The sequence below is a fragment of the Molossus molossus genome, unplaced genomic scaffold (genome assembly GCF_014108415.1).
Source record: "Molossus molossus isolate mMolMol1 unplaced genomic scaffold, mMolMol1.p scaffold_m16_p_8, whole genome shotgun sequence".
Lineage (NCBI taxonomy): Eukaryota > Metazoa > Chordata > Mammalia > Chiroptera > Molossidae > Molossus > Molossus molossus.
In genome coordinates this window covers 59823543-59842920 of record NW_023425402.1, presented here as the reverse complement: position 1 = coordinate 59842920, position 19378 = coordinate 59823543, and the positions used below count along the sequence as shown (strand labels likewise).

General features: G+C 37.7%; 1 protein-coding gene across 6 annotated transcripts in view; it reads right to left on the bottom strand.

Annotated features, from left to right (window-relative positions):
* Nucleotides 1–18354, bottom strand: part of EPHA7 (EPH receptor A7) — a 172011-nt gene extending 153657 nt beyond the window's left edge. For all 6 annotated transcript variants that reach the window (XM_036248100.1, XM_036248101.1, XM_036248102.1 and 3 more), the window contains exons 1-3: nt 18115–18354; nt 13696–13760; nt 9185–9854 (exon numbers count right to left, since the gene is read on the bottom strand). In XM_036248100.1, coding sequence (XP_036103993.1) covers nt 9185–9854; nt 13696–13760; nt 18115–18211 — 832 coding nt within the window. In that variant the 5' untranslated portion in view covers nt 18212–18354. The remainder of the gene's footprint in view (nt 1–9184; nt 9855–13695; nt 13761–18114) is intronic.
* Between the last annotated feature and the right edge of the window lie 1024 nt (nt 18355–19378).

Below are 19378 nucleotides of genomic sequence, written 5' to 3'. Positions count from 1 at the left end.
TACGGATAGAAGAAACTGACAACGCAGTTGTCCCTGGGGAAAAGGACTTGGGACTGGCACCTGGAGAGAGCATTCGGTCCAGATCTACGCACATTACCTACGCAAGAATGTCTTAAAGCAAGTATTCTGAGCTTCTGAAAGTGACTAATTTAAACAATAGGATAAAAATTGTAATGTAATGTAGTTATGCCTCAAATAGAAGAAATATATTTGGAAATGATACTAAATTTACATAATTCCCAATTTACAGAGTGTAATATAAGCTTAAGAATTGATGAGTTCTCAAGTTTTGTTTCTTTCGATTATTTTTTGCTTGTTTTGCAATTCATGAAAACATTTTTTAATATATAATTTGGAAGCAAAACGATATAATCTTATAACAAAAGTTACTTTCCCATATAAGGTAATCATAAATATATTTCAAGAATTCCTTATTTTAGATCATTGGAACTCTGTCTTTCTCAAGACATCGATATTAGTAAAGAAGATAAAAGGCTTTCATTTCATTAGAGGAGGGAGAAGTTGTAAAGGAACACATAGAAAGATCATGATACACAGAATGGAAATATGACAATGAATAGATATAGATAGATATACCATTTTCATAGAAATAAGTTCCTCATATCTGGAGCAGGCTCCTGTCCATGTTTGCTAGTTATTAGCATATCATCTTATATATGCTATGAGGATAGGAAATATAATAAAGGGTTCTTATACTCACAAAGTTTGAGACTAATCATACAGACTAGCCATACCCAACTAGAAATTAAATAGTCATATAAATTTAAAATAGAAAAAAATATTTAATTTGGCAATGAGTAGCATATGATTAAGTCTTTAAGAATATGAATAAACATTTATTGGAAGACTTATGCGGTGCAAGGAACTACTAGAGTGGGTAGGTACCAAACTGTAATTTTCCATCGTTAACAAGCTTAGAAGCTGTAAAAGAAAATCACAAATAACAATAAAATCAGACAGCATGTGATGATTCCCATAGGGAAAGAAAGGACAAAGTATAAATATTCACAAAGAAAGGTTATCTGTTACAGGCTATCTGTGGTATTTACTTAAAATTGTAAGTAAAGACAAAATATCCAAAGCCTGAAAGAAAGTAGGTGGCATGGCAGGTAGAAAAAGCAAGGTATGGTAAGAATAGGAGACGGGCACTCCAGTGACTGCCATCAGAATTCGGAAGACTTCGGTCAGTGAAGAAGTTGGGAAAGTGTAGGATTCAGGTACAATAGATCATTGTGAGAAGTCATGATAGTTTATTTGTTTTTCAGTTTGTTTGGGGCCAACTGTTAAGTAATAGAACAGTATAAAAACACCTACAGGTATGTTTAAGGGTAAAAGGAGAGACCAGAACCGGGCAGGGGGAGCAGGAGCTTCAAGTAAGATAAATATGTGATTGAAAGTTAGAAAAAAGATCAGGGTCACGTCAGAGGGACTTAAATGCCAGCCTAAAAAGTAGGAAAATTTTATTGGTAATTAGTAGCCTGAAGTTTTCTGAATAATAAACTGCCACTCTGTTGTGTTTTTGTGCTATGTGAAAAAAATAACTAGAATAGTAAAGAGGATGGCAAAGCAGATGAAATATTTAGGATACGGGGAAGATACATGTAAGTATGATGAAATTACTACAAAAGAATATGTTCAAATTTGTGTCACCTTTCAAAGATATCCTAAGAGAAGGTTTATTTTTATAAAAGACTGATAGGTAACATGCACATCTATAAAGATGAGACCCATGTACTGGTGACAAAGATTCCAGAGCACAATGGCCTTGATTAAACAGCAATCTGCCATTCCCTGTGTGACTCTCACTGTGCTTTGGTTTCCTTACATAAAAAAACACCCTGACTGGGTGGGTTAGTTGGTTGGAGCATCCTCCCATACACCAAAGGTTGCGGGTTTGATTCCCTGTCAGAGCACATGCCTGAATTACAGGTTCAATCCCTGGTCAAGATTTATACAGGAGGCAACCAATCAATCAATGTTTATTTGTTTCTCTCTCTCTCTCTCTCTCAAATCAATAAAAACATATCCTGCGGTGAGGATTTAAAAATAAAAAAGTGACATTCACCTAATATACAAATGTAACTTAATATATAAATATTGTAATACTTCGATAAGAGTATTTTTTCTCCTTTAAACAGTGATAATAGTTCCTACCTACCAGTGAGTTAGGAGCATCTCACTATAAAATTAAATGAATAGACGTGAAGTACTTAAAATAATGGGGACATCTGTAACAGTGTCAACAATTAAAATAAAGTTTTAAAAAAAATCAATAAATCTTGTCATCTATGAAGAACTAAATAATTAAAATCTATGACCTATTTTTGTTGAATGCCTTGAATCTCCTCCTTTTTAAATGATTTAAACTATACCTGCCAGTTACCACTGCTCTGTTTCCTGAGCCCTGTATTTAATATAGACACTAACTTAATTTAAAAACCTAATTTTGGAGATGCAATTCAATTTGTCTTTGTATGAACTATCAGGTTCCATATAACTTATAATTATATTGTTAAAAAAGTTCATAGACCCAGACAAGAGTATGAAGATTACCGGAGGGAAATGGGGATATGGGGACGTGGAAGAAGGTCAAGGGGGGATAAACGGTGAAGAAAGGAGACTTGACTTGACAGACAATACAACATATAGATGATGTATTATAGAACTGTACATCTAAAACCTATATAATTTTATTAACCAATGTCACCCCAATAAATTCAATTTAAAAAGTTAATGTTCAAGATATTTAAAAATACAGAGAACAAAAGATCAGCCACGATCCTACCACTCTTGACATGTAATGTAATATTTATGCTCCCATCTATTCATTTCCCAATGCATATATTGTATAATACTAAATATAAGTGTATACACAATTTAATTTTTTATTTTTCATTCAAAATTTCAATCTAACAGTTACAAATTCCTGTATCACACTGTTGATACTTTAAGTTAAATCAAGGTATTGCACTTAAGTTTGGACAATTAGGTTATTATTAATTGTATGTGGGGGGGGCTTATATAAAAAGTTATTTTCTTTTATAGAACTATTTTCTTAGGTAAATTAACAATGAGATTACTAGCTTAAAGGATACTGAACTGCCTGGCTGCTGTGGCTCAGTGGTTGAGCATTGACCCTTGCACCAAGATGTCTCCAGTTTGATTCCCAGTCAGGGCACATGCCCAGATTGTGGGCCCAATCCCCAGTGGGGGGCATGCAGGAGGCAGAGGATCAATGTTCTCTCTCATTGATGTTTCTATCTCTCTCTCCCTCTCCTTTCCTCTCTCTCTCTCAAAAAAAAAAAAAAAATTGATAAAGAAAACAATTTTTTTTTTTAAAGGATACTGAATTATTTGTGGCCCATGAGATCTATGTTCATGCACTCACTGCCATGAGAATGTGTTACTTTGCAAACTCACTGCATTATTAATAAAAAGATAATAGCAAGTATTCACTATTTGCTATATCTCAGATACTATTCTTAACATGCATCATTCCATTCAATTCTGACAAGTACCCTTTGAGGCATAGACAATTTTTATTAGCCCCATTTTATATCTAAGGAAATTAAGGCTTAGAAAGATTGTCCTAGTTTATATATCTGGTATATTCTGGAGCCAGAATTTAAAACTCTGTGTCTCCAGCATCAGAGCTACTAATTCTGTAGTGTATTTTACATTTCCATATATATTTGATTATAAATACTATAAAAACTCATTTTTTAAAATGAAAAGTAATGATACAAATTACATGCTTTGTATCACAAAAAGATACTACTTTTCTGTGGGGAAAACAAAACAAAACACAGTTTTCAAAAATATAATCAAGCAGAAATGTTATTAATGCTATTGAATTGCATATTTAATTTATTGAATAGTATATGTTACAAATCCATAAATTACATACTATTAAATTAATGACAGACTTCTTAATTTATTAGTAAAAATATTAAAGAATAACTATGATGGAAATTTCTTATAATAAAAATAAAAAATGTAGGATTATTTTAATTCGCCTTTACACAAAATCATAAAACAATTATAAATCTGTTTTAATTCAGAAATTAAAATTAAGCCATGTAAATAATAGAAGATCACGTGTCTATTTTCTGACATATGTACATGGAAACTGCATTACCTTTTTATATTTTTTTACACTTAGAATGACCATGTATTTTATCATCCAAATGAGAACACTTTTGAAAGCAAAAAGAAGCAGTGTGAATAAGTATAAAAAAATCCAGACAAATTAGGCATATGGTTTCCCTAGTTAGAATAAAGTTTCATTGGTTCTTCAGTAACTAAGTTGAAGTACAATACAAATATTAGAAAGCAGGGTGGTATAGTGGGGGAAAAAAAATACTTGAATTGGTAAACAGGATTCTGAGTTCTCCAATTTTATTCCTTATTAATAACCCTGGGTTTCAGTTTCTTCATATGTCAAAAGAGAAAAAAAAACACTTTCTACCTATCCTATCAGTGATGTTCTACAGATTAAATGAAAAAATCAACATGACTGTTTAATGTAAACTGCAAATTACCTATACAAATCCAAGTTATACCTCCAAGCTTCACACTTTGACAAATAACATTCTAATTTTAAATGGAATCAAGTTGTACAAAAGTTCCCAAAATTTTAAACTATATTTTAGAATATGATTTTATTAGTCTTTTGAAAATATTTATATATATATAAAATATAATCTGCTGTCAATATTTTAAATGATTATACTTTTTATCTAAGAATATATATTGGCTAGTTTAATAAAAGTGTCAACTTCTACGGTAATTTTTTTTAAAAGGATTTTTTGACAATAAAAGTATGTTAACTACCTAAAATTATGTATTTTTAAATGACTGTAAAAGGATGTCTTCATAAAAGCATTATATTAAAGAATCAGACAGAAGTTCTTCATATATTTGACTTGAGAAATATTTGGTTTTCAAATTTGAGTTATTTTTTTTAAAACTACAAAGAAAAAAAAACTCTTACATCAATCAAAACTATGATCAGTTTTTATAGTTGTTCATATTTCAGATTATACTCTAAAAACAACACAATGGTCTGCCACTCTAGAAAGTGTCCAGATAAACTTGCCTTCAAGTGGCTAACCACACTCATTTGGCTAGGGACCCACTAGCATCCTCTCCCAAACACTTCAGTTTTCCTCAATATGGGACTAGAATTTTTTTTCAAACTCTCAACAGGATCACTGGAAGGAAAGAGGAGAAATACTATAAAGGAGGCCTGGATTGATTCCAGGGCAAGTACTCTCAGCAAGATGCCAGGAATTATGCCAAGGGGGAAGAGATTTTGCAAATGAACATAATGCCATAGTTAAGCATAAGGTATTAATTCTTTTGTCAATATTATCAAGGTTAAAAAATAAGAAAGTTATCTGGTAAAAAATGTACTTAACTTACAAAAACACAGACACACTCTTTCACAGTTGAATGATGATAAGGAGGCATCTTTACTCCGTTAATCACATTTTCTTTAATGAACTCCTACTATTAATATCTAATTCCACCTATTCTAATGCATAATTACTGTAGATGACAGTGAAGTAATTTTATTTTATTTTTAAGTACCTTGGTGTATTTTTGCAGGTGACAGTAATTTTGGTATTCAGATGAGGTTCCAATTCTTGAAACCAAAATAAATGAATGTGAATAATTTTAATAGTACCACATTTAATGAAATGATTTTGCTCATTTGGAAGAAATTGGAGACTTTTCTTCAAAGTAAATATATCTCTTTACCACTGTTAAGGACTGCTTTTTTTAAGTTCCTGCTTACTTTTCTTAACAAGTAAATGTAGAAATCATATGAGTTAAATTACACAAAATGAAACAAAAAATAGTTTTCTTTAAAATCTTTAAACAGTAAAAGAGTAGGACCTTTAATGTTATTTCCTAGTATTTTCTTGGAGAAAATTTTATTGTGCACTTTTCTATGTATTACTGCTTTATTATGTTTTCCATTTTTACTTGTGCTAAAGTTTTATACTCCAAATCTTCATACTACTAAAACTGACTGCTCTTATAGTTAAACTGTAATAGTATGTTGTTAAAATTTTCTTATAATAGTTATTGTTGAATACACCATCATTTCCAAATAACTGTTGTTAACCTCTGGTCAATAAGAACATTGCCTTTCATTAAATTGATTAGTTAATTAAGAATATTTCTATACTTACCCAGTGCTTATTAGTAGTGGTAAATCTTCAGTTTTTGATTTCCACATACATGGAAACTGCAGGATTTTCTACTCTGTAAGAAATACTGCCAGCGACAGAAAGGGGAAGAGGACAGTAGGTAGACAGGTTTGACTCCTTCAGGAGTATAAAAGAAGGCTGCTATCTGGCCTATGGGACCTGAACCTGTAATATCTCCATTTATTTTACACAGAATGCACTTCACAATGTCACCTATGGAGAAGATGATAATTGAGTGCTGGGTCACAAGTATTTTATATGCTAGCGACCATCCACACGAACTATTTAATTCTTCAACCAGGAGAGAAAAATATACTTCTTCAGTTAGTCCATCTAAATAGTGCATCCAGTAGAAATATAATGTGAGGCACTGAGGACATTTTTGCATTTTTCTTCAGACAGAGAGGGAGGAAGAAAGAGAGAAACATCGATGTGAGGGAGACACAAGTGGTCACCACCCACACGACCCCACAGGGCTAGGGACAAACTGCGACCAAGGTACGTGCCCTTAGAGGGAACCAAACCCGAGACTCTCTGGGTTGTAACCATTGAGCCAAACCGGCCAGGGCATGTACGTATTTTTTAAAAATGTTTTTATTGATTTTAGAGAGAGAGGTAGGGAGAGGGAAAAACATCTTTTGGCTGCCTCCTGCACATCCCCTACCGGGGATCAAGTCAGCAACCCCGGCATGCGCCCTAATAGGGAATCTGACCCAAACCTTTTTTTTGTTACAGATGTTTCTCCTTTTTTACCCCATTGGCACCCCCCTCCCCATCCCCCCATCCCGTCCCCGGCTTTGTTGTCTATGTCCATTGGTTATGCATACATGCATATAAGTTCTGTGGTTTATCTCTTCCCACCCCCCCACCCCCTCTTCTGAGGGACGTCAGTCTGTGCCCTACTTCCATGTTTCTGGGTCTACCCTATTCCTCAGACTGTTATGTTCATTATATTCTGTATATAAGTGAGATCATGTGGTATTTGTCTTTTTCTGCTTGGCTTATTTCCCTTTTGGTGCACAGGATGACACCCAACTAACTGAGCCACCCCAGCCAGGACCACATATGTAAATTTTAAATTTCTAGGAGCCACATTAAAAGAGTAAAAAGAAACAGTTGAAATTAATTTTATTATTACTACATTTTATTCAACTTATCTACAAAAATTACTAATGATGTATGTTACATCATGGTTTTTTGTACTAAGCCTTTGAGGTCCAGAGTGTAATTTATACTTATAGCACATCTCAAATTTGAATGGTCACTTTTCAGAACCTAAAAGCAACTGGCTACCATATTGAACCACACAGATCTAAATACTCCCCCCCCCCCCCTTTATGGATTTGAGAGAGAAAGGAAGTGAGAGGGAGAAAGATAAAAACATCGATGAGAGAGAACACAGACTGGTAGCCTCCTGCATTCCCCCCACTGTGGATCGGGCCCACAACCTGGGCATGTGTCCTGACCAGGAATCAAACCTGAAACTGATGACCTCTTAGTGCATGGGTTGATGCTCAACCACTGAGCCACACCAGTCGGACTCTAAATACTTTCATTATTTCTTTAAATATTCTACCAGGAAGAGAATTTTATGGGGAAGTAATGTGATTTATACACCAAATTACTATTAGCAAGACATTTAAGTTCAACAGTGAAACAGAGTAATATTTGCTAGCATTCTCCTTGTTTTGTGATGGAAACTAGTGCAATATTGTTAAGAGCCCAGGCTCTGGAAGCAGAATGATCTGAGTTCGAATCTAAGCTAAGACAAACATTACTCACTAAAGTAACTACAAGCAAGCCATTTATCATTGGTAGCCCCAAAATTTCATTTTGTTCAACAGAGATGATAATGATATCTACCTCATTAAATGAACTAGTATATGTAGAGCAGATGGAAAAGTATCTGCACATACTATTACCCCCCAAAATTTAGTTATAAAACTGTTGTTAGTTACAGTCCTCTCTAAATTAAGTAATATTTGCAAATATTAAATTATGCAGCTGACTAGGACTAAAAGAATATAGAAGTTTTTGTGGGGAATGTATTATAAGTTACAAGTTAAAAGAGATATAAGTGATATAATCTTATAATAAGAAAATTATCAGGATATCCACAAACAGAAAAATATATATCAATTTTGAAAGTCCAGGTGATAGAGTTTTAAATTTAAAAAAATATACTGGTCAATTATTATAATCACATAATATTATGTAACAGAAAATCCAGTTTTACAAAGCATAGATTCACTAATTCATAGGCTATTATTGTTTAAAAACAAACAGAAAACGTCCAGCTGATATATTACAATAACTAAAACTTTACTTTGGTTTACCTCCACAAAAATGTGCTCTACTGTAACAGGAATACACTCATTTTATTATTTAGTCCAGAAAAGAAAGATGGCTTTGGCAGAAGTAACTTTAGAGATTTGTCAAGTGAAATGTGATGAGTTTGTATCAAAATTTTAGCATTTATAAAAAAAATATTTCTAAAAGTTTGCAAATGTATTTGTACTTGCCCTGTCAGTAGAACTCTTATTATCAGCCCATTAACCTACCTTTTCTGCTGCTCACAAGTCCAGAAGATAGGGGTTTCAAAACAAAAGGAACCACATATCATTAAATCCTGATTACTGTCACTTCACCTTCCTCTCTTAAATCTCATAGCTCAATGTGCAAATGTTCACTTCTATGTCAAGTATAGGGCAAATTAAATTTTAGTAACAGATACCATTATCGCCAATATTTATTACATACCCTTAGTGGAGATATCACAGTGAGGAATCACTGACAAGTTCAATAGTGACTTTGCTTAGGATCTACTGAATCAAGCTGCTGGTACAGAGAAGAGTCACATGTTCAAATAATTATTATTATTTAAAGACTTTGATTTCGAAGTAGAAAAAATACAAAGTAGAATTTTAATAGTGCATATTACTTACGTTCACAAGTGTCCCCTTTTTGCTGGTAGCCTGCTTTGCAGATACATTTTCCAATGGGCACTAACCATTCTCCTTCTGCACTGCAGTGCATCCTGGGGGAGTTTTCCGCCTCTTCCTCTGCACTGCTGACACATGTCCCTCGAACCTCAACTAAAGAGGAAAATTCTGAACCAGTCACTGTATCTGGAAAGATAGCTAAGTTCTCAATAATGGACCAGCACTTCTTGTAGTACACTTTGACAGAAACCAAAGCTATGCAAGCCCCTACATCCTGAAAGGCAAGATAGAATCCCTTTTTAGACAAAGGTCCAATCTCTCTCACCTCAGTATTAAGCTTCATCTTTCTTTCACCAAGGTCACCTTGGGTAAAACTTTCATCTGCAGCAATGGTGTCTATTTTTACATAGAGGTTTTCTCTTATATTCCTGCCAGTGTCGTAGTCTGTTTCATAATAGTACAAATTAAAGGTTTCCTTGCAAGTTCCCAATACTCCAGGAAGACTGTTACAATCCCTCAGGGTGAATTTCAATTCTACAAAAATCCTTTGTGCGTTGCCTTTTGAAATCCAGTTAGTCCGCAGCCAGTTGTTTTGGTTGGGCTCCATGACCTGGCACACCTGGTATGTTCGTATTGGGGTGTAGTTCTCATCCAAACCACTAATTTCTTCCCACTGTAAAATTAAATAAAGGTCATCAGTCATCCAGCAAAAAATAACATTTTGATTTTGAGAGTGCGTGAGGAATCTTTTACAGCACAAATGCGTATCTTTGAAAGAAGTGGATTCCTACCCTGACAAACCCTGGAACTTGAGACTAGAGATTTCTCACTTCAGGTTCATCCTTGTGGTGGAACATCATTCAGTTTGCTTGCATTGTTTGCACATACGATAAATATTTCATTTTGTTTAATATCTGTATGCTAGTGTATTATAGTAGTGTTTCTTTTTACATATTTGCTTATATCTGTGGTCTCCACTGAGTTTATATTTATGGACTAAAGTGCTCACCACAATTACTTATACTACAGTTTATCGCATATTCATATGGATACATGGCAGAATTTTTATAACTCAGTTGACATTTTAAGTGTAAACATTATATTTAAACTTAGAAAGTACCTAAAAACATAGGTAAGAAAATGCCAAGAGTACTCTGAAATGTAATAGCATTCCACTATATTCATAATGCGGACCTTTTTACAATCTTTTCAAAATGAGATATAAGAGTAACAGTTTACAGAGCTATTTATTTACTGCAGTGTTATCAATAATATTGTATATAAATCCACATAACTATAAAAATGTATTTGTATAAAAGTATGATTCATCTTTGTAAATAAATTGCTTTCAATAGAAAAATCAAATGTACATGGCAAATCAGCATCCTGAATCATATTTCAGTAATAAGTTTTGTGACAGGAAAAATATCAAATGTTTCAAAATGCCCATTCACATGCTGATATAATGCATGCTATAACAAACTCATATTACATATATTCACAAAAAGTGAAAATAAGATTGGCAGAATTTGCAATAATGTAAAGATTACTAAAACATGTATAATATTACCTATATCACTACTAGCAATTAAGTCATTTCAACTAAAGTAGCCCCAAAAGCCTAAAATAACAGCTGTTTATGTTCTTTCTTACCATCATTCAAAATGACCCACTTCATATTTATGCCGCCTTACTACTGTGAAATTGTCATCTACTTTATTTCTCTAATGTGAAATGCCAAATATAAAAATATATTATTATTGAAGTTCAAAGTCACATGGCACGCAATGTTTAAACTTCTGTTTCAAGAAAAGCACATGGGAAAATAAACTAATGAGTATGTGCTAATGAATTTTATCTGTAAAACTTGATCAGATTTATTTAAGTGCTCTACAAAGTAGTAATATCTACTTTTAAAACTATTTCTTAAAAAACTAACAATTGACAAACTAGCAATATACTATAATTCAGAAATGTCTTGTGTAATATTATATAACTGCTACAATTTTATTATATGTATAATCAAAGGTACTCAACTACAGTAAAGAACCCATTATCATGTTCAGTTTTTACTCAACACAACTCAAGTTTGTGATCAGCTAGTGATGTGGATATTTTCCTTTTGTTTTCATTAGCTGCTTATAACTTGCTTGAATAGCACTTAGCTAAATATACCCAAGTTCCTCCATTTAGACAGGTAGATTTTAGTCTCTAAATTAGATTGAAATTAGTAAAAGAAATAAAACTGGCAGTAGTATCCACTAAAATATCAAAAGCTCCAGAGATAAATGTGCTCTGCTTAATAATTTCCCAGTTTGAAGAAACCAAGGCTAGTTACTACAAAGGAATATATCTCAAGAATTCCTTTTTCTAACATTAAGAACAATTACATTACTTTGTTCTATCTATGAAAAGTCAACTTTACTAACCTATGAATCCTATTCATTATAATTTTTATTTAAAAATTGATTCCTGAGGGGAAAATTTTAAGACAACTATGTATATATAACAAATAGTGACACAACACAAATGCATTTAATGCAACCCATGTTTTATCATCTCATTTTTTGAGAAACTGCAATGATTTCTTTCTACACATGACACTATTGGGAAAGAAGTCTTAATTCGGATGTTGTGCTTTTATGGTTTGCTTATAAAAATATTTTCTGGAAACTTGTATCTTATAACAATTTATTTCCAATTAGATATTTAATCACATGTAAGCCCATCAATTTCATATGTGGAAAATGCTATCGATCATCATTTTCTAATATCTGTTGATTCCATCAGAAATGTAGGGTCAACTATTACAGATACTTTGGACTGACAGAGTGCCCATTTGAGTCCAAGATAACAGACAGTGAAAATTTATCACTTCGTGGATTACATGGATGAAATACTACAATCATGTATCAGTTTACTTCTCCTTAGAAATAAAAAAAAACACCTTCTATCTCTATTTGTTTTAATGGATGGGTGGTAGAAAATACGTTACATCTGTCATTGGCAAGAAAGGTGTTTCATTTTTTATTATGAATGTCTTCCTATAATGTATATTATTCTACTCATGGAAAACTTCCACTTGCATGAAAAGTATCGCACACCTACCTCAAACTTCATGTACTTTTTATATTTAATCTGTAAAATATTTGTCACTTTTGTAACTTATTTTTCCCCAATACAGAAAACTAAAGTAATATTAAGCAATCTCTCAGATATTAACTGAATGAAAAATCGGAATATTTTAAACAGATTTTCATCATTCACATTTTGCATTCTTAAACCCACTTCCACTTCATGACATTGATTTTATGATGTTCTTATACTCAAAAATCCCTTTTGGACTTTCGTTCTTCTCTTTGCAAAAATTGTTACACTTTTTATATCCTCACTTATACTTTATATTCTTTGATTCCAGATTTCTTACTGTGCCAAAGATTAACTTAAGGATCAATGGGGTATACTTTCCTTTCTCGGAGCCCTCTTCCTTAATAAGGGATGAAGTATGTGCCCTCTCTTACAATTAAAAAACCCAAGGACAAAGACATTAAACTAAATTTAAGTAAGTAATATTTTTCCTGAAATATGAAACATAATGGTTAAAAAATTGGGGAGAGAGGATTATGTATATTTTCATAGATTTTTAATTGACTGCTTCCACTCAAACTTATTATAACAGATTTTTACTGTAATGTGTGCATGCTTTGCCATTACTGCTGATGAATAGCAGATAGCACGATACAAATTTAGAGAATCCAAATAATCTTTTATAGCAAATTGTATGCTAAGAAATCGAGTATATCACATTTTTAGCTACCTTTTAAAGTATACTTGGAATGATGCTAAAACTGTTTTTAAACGAAGAAAAACAGCTTACACGCTGTTTTAAAGAACAACACACAACCTACCTGGGTATTATACTAAAGAAGTATAAAGCAGCTGGAGGGGTTTAAATGAGTTTGTGAAGGACTGTTCTCTGTAACTAGTTAGCATTTATAGCCTGGAACCTGAGGTATGATACGACATACAATAAGAACTCAAAAGATTACGGTTATAGTTTTTTTAAATCCATGTCCCTAAGCACTTAGTATACTTCCTTCTCTACTTAAAGACCTCAATGTTTCCTAACAAACACAACAAAATACTGAATAAGATATTTGGAATTAAAATTGTTTATATAAAGAATGTGGCCCAGCCGGTATGGCTCAGTGGTTGAGCATCGACCCATGCACCAAGAGGTTGCCAGTTCGATTTCTGGTCAGGATACATGCCAGGTTGAGGACCAAATCCCCAGCGCGGGGTATGCAGGAGGTGGCCAATCGATGTTCTCTCATTGATGTTTTTATCTCTCTCCCTCCTCCTTCCTCTCTCTCTAAAATCAATTTTTAAAATTAAAACTAAAACTAAAATAAATATAAAGAACATGAATAACTCGACCATGGAGAGTGGGAAATTCTTGTGTGTCTTACTTGAAAAAAAATAAAGGATGATCTTTTATGAGGGGAGGCACTTACCCCATTTGGTGGAGAGGAAATCCATTCCAACTCTGTTTGTTGTGCTTTAGAATCCAGCAGTAGTACTGAAAAAAAAAAAAAAGTTTTATTTCCCAACATTACATGAAAAAATTAAACACATTTGTAAAAGTTATTAAAATGAATCTAATTTTACTTAATTATCACTTTATCACTTAGATACATAGATAGTTATTTATATAAATCAATGATGAAATGAATACCTACCTACCTGATATATTACTTCACTTTGGGAGAAAATATATTAAAATACCATCTTATATTTCATATTTTTAATTAAAATATTAAAATAGATTTAAAAACTCAAAAGTAACATAAGAATGTAAAAATTGCTATGTGATGTATTGTTTCTACAGAAATTGTATGTTATAGAGTTTGTAAACCATTGAGCCCTCCAAATTTTGTCAAATATAATAACATGAACATAATAAAGTGTAACTCTACATTGCTTAAGATAGTGATTAATTTATAATATTCTGCCATAAGTAGTTCCCAGCACCTCTTGAGATTGCAGCTATTTTTTAAAGTGTTCACACACACTGTCTTCTCTGAATCCAAAATGAATATGATTAAAACCTATATTAAGCAATGTTATCCCGAGAAAAATAAACTATTATTTGCAAGGTATAGTTATTTCTGCGTTGGTCAAACATCTGTTTTCAATATTTCTTTTTTTAATTTCAAAAGATTTCAAAGCATTAGCTAATCTCAAAATGGTATATTTAAACTCTGAATTGACTATTTTTCTGATTTGTCTTTTTTAAAAGTTGTATTCCACTTTTATGCCATCAAAAATCATAATATAATTAACTTAAATTTATATAAATGTAATGAATGCTCCTGATACTGTAGTATTAATATAACATTTTAAAATGCCATACACCTTACTTCCAATTTGATATATCGTATTGCTTTTTAAGACAATTACCCCCCTAAAGAATTCACTGTTTGCTCAAACTGTTTTGTTACCTCAGTTTTTCTCTTTAAAAATATTTTTGACCCTACAACATTCTAACAAATGTATCAATTTATCCAAAAATAACAGTGAGTGTATTTTTGAGTATGTAAATAAGGTTAACATCCAGGCTCAGCAAAATGTTAAAATTTGACTTTAATAAAATGCATGCTTATATGAACTTTTAAATAAGCACTTGAAAAAATGTATTTTAAAGAAAATGAAAATTTATTATGCTTAAAAAACAGAACACATTGATTATGTGTCCAATTCCTTCACGCTAGTCAAGGTTATTTCCTATAACTGAAAAAAGTAGGTATAGATTGATACAGGGACACTTTTACAAAAATGTTTTGCACTTACGACACTATAGGGGACACCACAACAACACAAATTTTGATCATCAACACTTGACTCTCTTCCAAATGAGGAGTGGTAAAAACACACTTTTAAAGTGCAAGTTGTATTTCACACTTTGAACATCGATGAATCACTGAACTAGTGAATTTATACGAACTAATTTTTAAAGTTTATTTTGTTTTTGTCCTCCACAATAGATGAAGCACAAGAAAACAACGTGGGTGCCACGTACTCTTCTTTTGAGATGATTTATTTTATTTTCATTATTTTTTTGTCTTTTGTACTGACAAGAGCCAAGTGGGTTTTAAACCCTGGTGACCTTCCTGGGTCGTTTTTGACAGCGAAATGAGCATTTCGGACTGTTTATCGTCAGTCCGTTACCCTTCGGCATAGCCTGGGGTGGGAGCAGGGACCACAGCGGGGTGATGATGACAAACAAGTTGAGAAATAAACAAATAAGGACAAAACAGAAACCGGCCCCTGCCCGTGTAACCAGAAGCAGCTCTAAAGTGATCAGCGCGCCTCGCTCCCGGCCATCCGCTCCCTGGATGCACCGCCAGTGCACGCTTCGGCCTTCCGGCTCGGAGCCCCGGGGGCCATCCTCCCTTCGCGCCCGCGGAGGGGCGGCGGGACGGCCGACCGGGACCCGGGCGCCCAGACAGCTCGGGGACTCCGCGCCCTGCCGCCGCGGGCGGGCGGGGTGAGGGAGAGGGGCGTGAGGCTGCACGCCCCGGCGGAGCCAGCCAAGGGCCGCGCGGGCAGCGGCGAGCGGCAGGGGCGGGGCGGGGCCGCCGGCGGGGCGGGGCGGGGGCTGCCAGACGGGCGCGCCCGCCGCGCCGAGCATCATCCATTACTCCTCCGCCAGACCTCGGCCCTCCAGGGAGCCGGTGGCGCCCTCGCTCTGGAAGGAGACGGGAGAAGGAAAGAGGCTTTCGGGAAGCATCCCCTCTGAGGGAGCGGCGGCGGCGGCAGCTTTTACGAAGAGGAAAAAGAGAGCTGCACCTCACCTCCAGCCGTCCGATTCTGATTAGACCCGCGCTCGCAGTAGCGGGAACTGTCCGCCCGAGCGTAAATGTACGGTGAAAGGGGAGCAAGTGGGGAGGTCCCTAATCTACCTCCAACCACTCATCCACCCGGAGGCCGGGCACTGCTCCAGGCGGTTCCCAGCGCCCGTCAGTGAGCGCCCCGACCCGCCTCGGGGCTTTCTCGCTCCCAGACCCGCAGCTCCGGATAGCCGCAGCGCGCCGGGAGCGTCGCCACGGAGAAGCCGGGTGCAGTCGCCACCCCGCACACCTTTTAAATATCTCGCTTCAGCGGTTAAAGAATTCAGCTGCCGAGGGTATTCTGCGCCCAAAAGGGAAAGGCGAGCAGGCGAGCCAGTCTGGCTGCGGGAACCTCTCCCCCTAGTGATGCAGTTATTTATAGCTCAAACTCCAGCCCGCGTCTGCCCGAGCTCGGGCGCCAGGCTTCGCTGCCGCGGTGCAAACTTTTCCGCAGCTCCCGCTGTTCCGGAGGAACCGGGACAAGGTTCCAGGATTGAATGTTCCTAATCGCTAATATCATCCGAGTAGAAATGTGGGGTTTGGGTGTATTTGGGTTTGTGTTTCTAGCAGACGACGGTTCAGCTGCAAACGCGTAACCGGCAGTGTGGAATCACGGTTTTCTCTGAAAATATCTCTGAATGGGTTCAGCGTCGACTGAGGTTGCAGATGTGAAAATTGGGGTCAGAAGGTCAGGCTGGATCAAGAAGTAGGTCAAGACTTAGGTTTGGGGGTGGTTTGAGTGAACGAAGAGGGATGCACGAAGAGAACTGGGGGTAAAAATTATCACTGAATCACTAAGTTTTCAGGGATAGATGGAGCCGAGGACCGATATGTAGCCCCACCATCACCACCAGGATCTAAATCTACCACCAGAATCCTCCATCCTCTACGCTTCAGGAACAAGTAATGATCAGTATTCTGCTTTTAAATTTCAGAAAATCAACCTTAGACTTACAACCTAGAAGACACGGGGTTGGGCGGGGGCTAAACTGTGACACTGCTTGGAGCAAGGCATTTCCACTGACAGGATTTATTTTTCCCCAGCACCAACTACAGGCACCGAAAGGTATTTTACCTTCTGTCAGTGGTTCAAAGGCGAAGGAAAATATAACCATATACAAGCGTATCTGGCTGCCCAAATGAAATCTGCTCTCTTCTTCCACAGCTAGCCCTCTGGGTCCAGGTCTTTTGCAGGGTTTGACCACTCGGACTGAACTGCAGGACTTGGGACAGATGTTTGGGGACTTTCGGTCGCCTGGGCTGAAGCACGTTATCAGTAGCACAACCCTAGCCTGCCTTCTGCTTCCCCGGCCCGGCCGAGCCCGCTGGGCTCTGGCTGCCCCCAGCCGCCGGGACCTGCGCGCGGTTTGCGCTGAATGGAGACGTCCCCGGCCGTGAGGCGCACGCCCCTGGCCGGCTTCACCTCCGCCGCGTTATTGTTCCGCGTCGGCGGCCGAGCGCCAACCGCAGGCCCGCGCCGCCTCCTTCGACGCAAGGAACACTTCATTAGTAACCCGAGCGTTCGGAGCTTGTACAAGTCACGGCCCCTCTTGGAAGGCTCCGGACTTCAGCCACTCGCTGGTGGGCTGGCCGGGACACTAAAGGCTGCACGCTCCAATCTCCGACCAACTCCGGCCGCAGCTTAACCCACCAGAGGCGAACAGGGAGAGGAGGAAGGGGAGAGGACTAGAGGAAGAGATCTGACCCGCCCCGGGTCCTAGAGAATGAGCACGCCGACCGTCCTCCCCACCCCACCCCACCGCCTTCAGTGGCTGCTCACGCCCTCCAGACTGCCCGCGCCAAAAATCCCGCTCCCGTCGGGCCAACAGCACGGGGCGCGGGGCTGGAGGCGGCTGGGAGCAGCGCCCCTGGCCGGGCGCCCGCCCGCCAGGGGCAGCCCGAGCGTTGAGGGGGCGGGGAGCTAGCGGGGGAGGGTCACCCCGAGTCGGAGGCGCGGCCGGCAGCCCCGCGGACTAGCCGGCTCATGCAGGTAGACAGCTAAATAAATAAGTCAGAACAAACTTTCCTTTTCCATCACCTTACCTTCCTTTGCAGCCTGCGCCTCTCCGGTGTGTGCAAAACGGAGCAGCCAGATGTAGCATAAAATAATCCATGAAGGGTGCCGAGTTTGAAAAACCATGGTGCATGAGCAGGTTTTATTTTAGGTTTCAGTTGAGTCGCAGCTTTTTAAATGCTGTTTGCTCCGAAGTGGGTTCCTTTTCTTTTTCTCTTTTTTTTCTTTTTTTTTATTGCTCTCCTCGCATCGATTCCCCTTCTGGATCTCCGGGCGGTGGCTCCACGTTTAGCTTTTAAATTTTTTTCTCCCCTCCTGTTCGTTCACACCGTGTTCGCTGCCTGCAAGTCTCCGACTGCAGACCCGCCGCTTGCTCCACACTCCAATAATATCAATTAGGGGGGAGAAGGCGGGGCTCCAAGCGGAGAGCCTCCGCCACTCGGGCTGAGTGGCAGGGGCAGCCGGCCTGCCAGGGAGCGATTCCCAGGGCCGAGGGGCGGGTCCCCGCGAAACGGCCGCCCAGGCCGCGGGGGCGGGGTTCGAGGAGTGGACCAATCGGCGACGAGCGGAGTCAGGTTGCGGGTCCAGGATTCCCTCCAGGTTCTGGGCTCACTTGCTGGTGCTGGATGCTCGGTGAGGGAGGAGGTGGATGGCGGCCGAGGTGCGTGCTGCCGTGGCCACTCTGCTTTTAGCAACCGCAGCTTTCTTGGAGCAGAATCAATCCGAGAATAACGCAGTCAACTTACAGTCCTCTATAGCGTTACTCCTCAACATCTTATAGGAACCAGAGACACTGCAAGTGGTATCTCAGCTACCAAGCACGCAGCGGGGACAGTGAAATGAGCTGTGCCTTTAAATAAAGTGCCTTTTACTTTTTGTTGTTACAACCTCCGCGGGTCGGATAACTTTGTTCTTTTCCTTTCTTTAAGGGTTTCTACTTCTCTTTTTGTTACTCCAACGGCAGTCAGCTCTAGGCACCACCCAGCACAATCCCTGGAAGAATAAAAGTAACCACATGTATTATGTTCAAATAGTGTTTCGAGGAGTTTGCAGCAAGCTCTGGCAAAAGAAACAGAGGAAAAGGGAGTGGAGAAAGGGAGTCTTTTGTTTTAAGTATCCCTCTCACCCCGCCCTATCTTTTCACAATAGTTTGTTGGGTGAAAAGCAGGACTTTAAGAGAGAACCTTCAGAAGGTTCCGTTTTTTTTGTTTTTTTTGTTTTTGTTTGTTTTTTTTGTTTTGTTTTTTGTTTTGTTTTGTTTTTACGTTTATCATTTTCTGAGGTTTTCTTTAG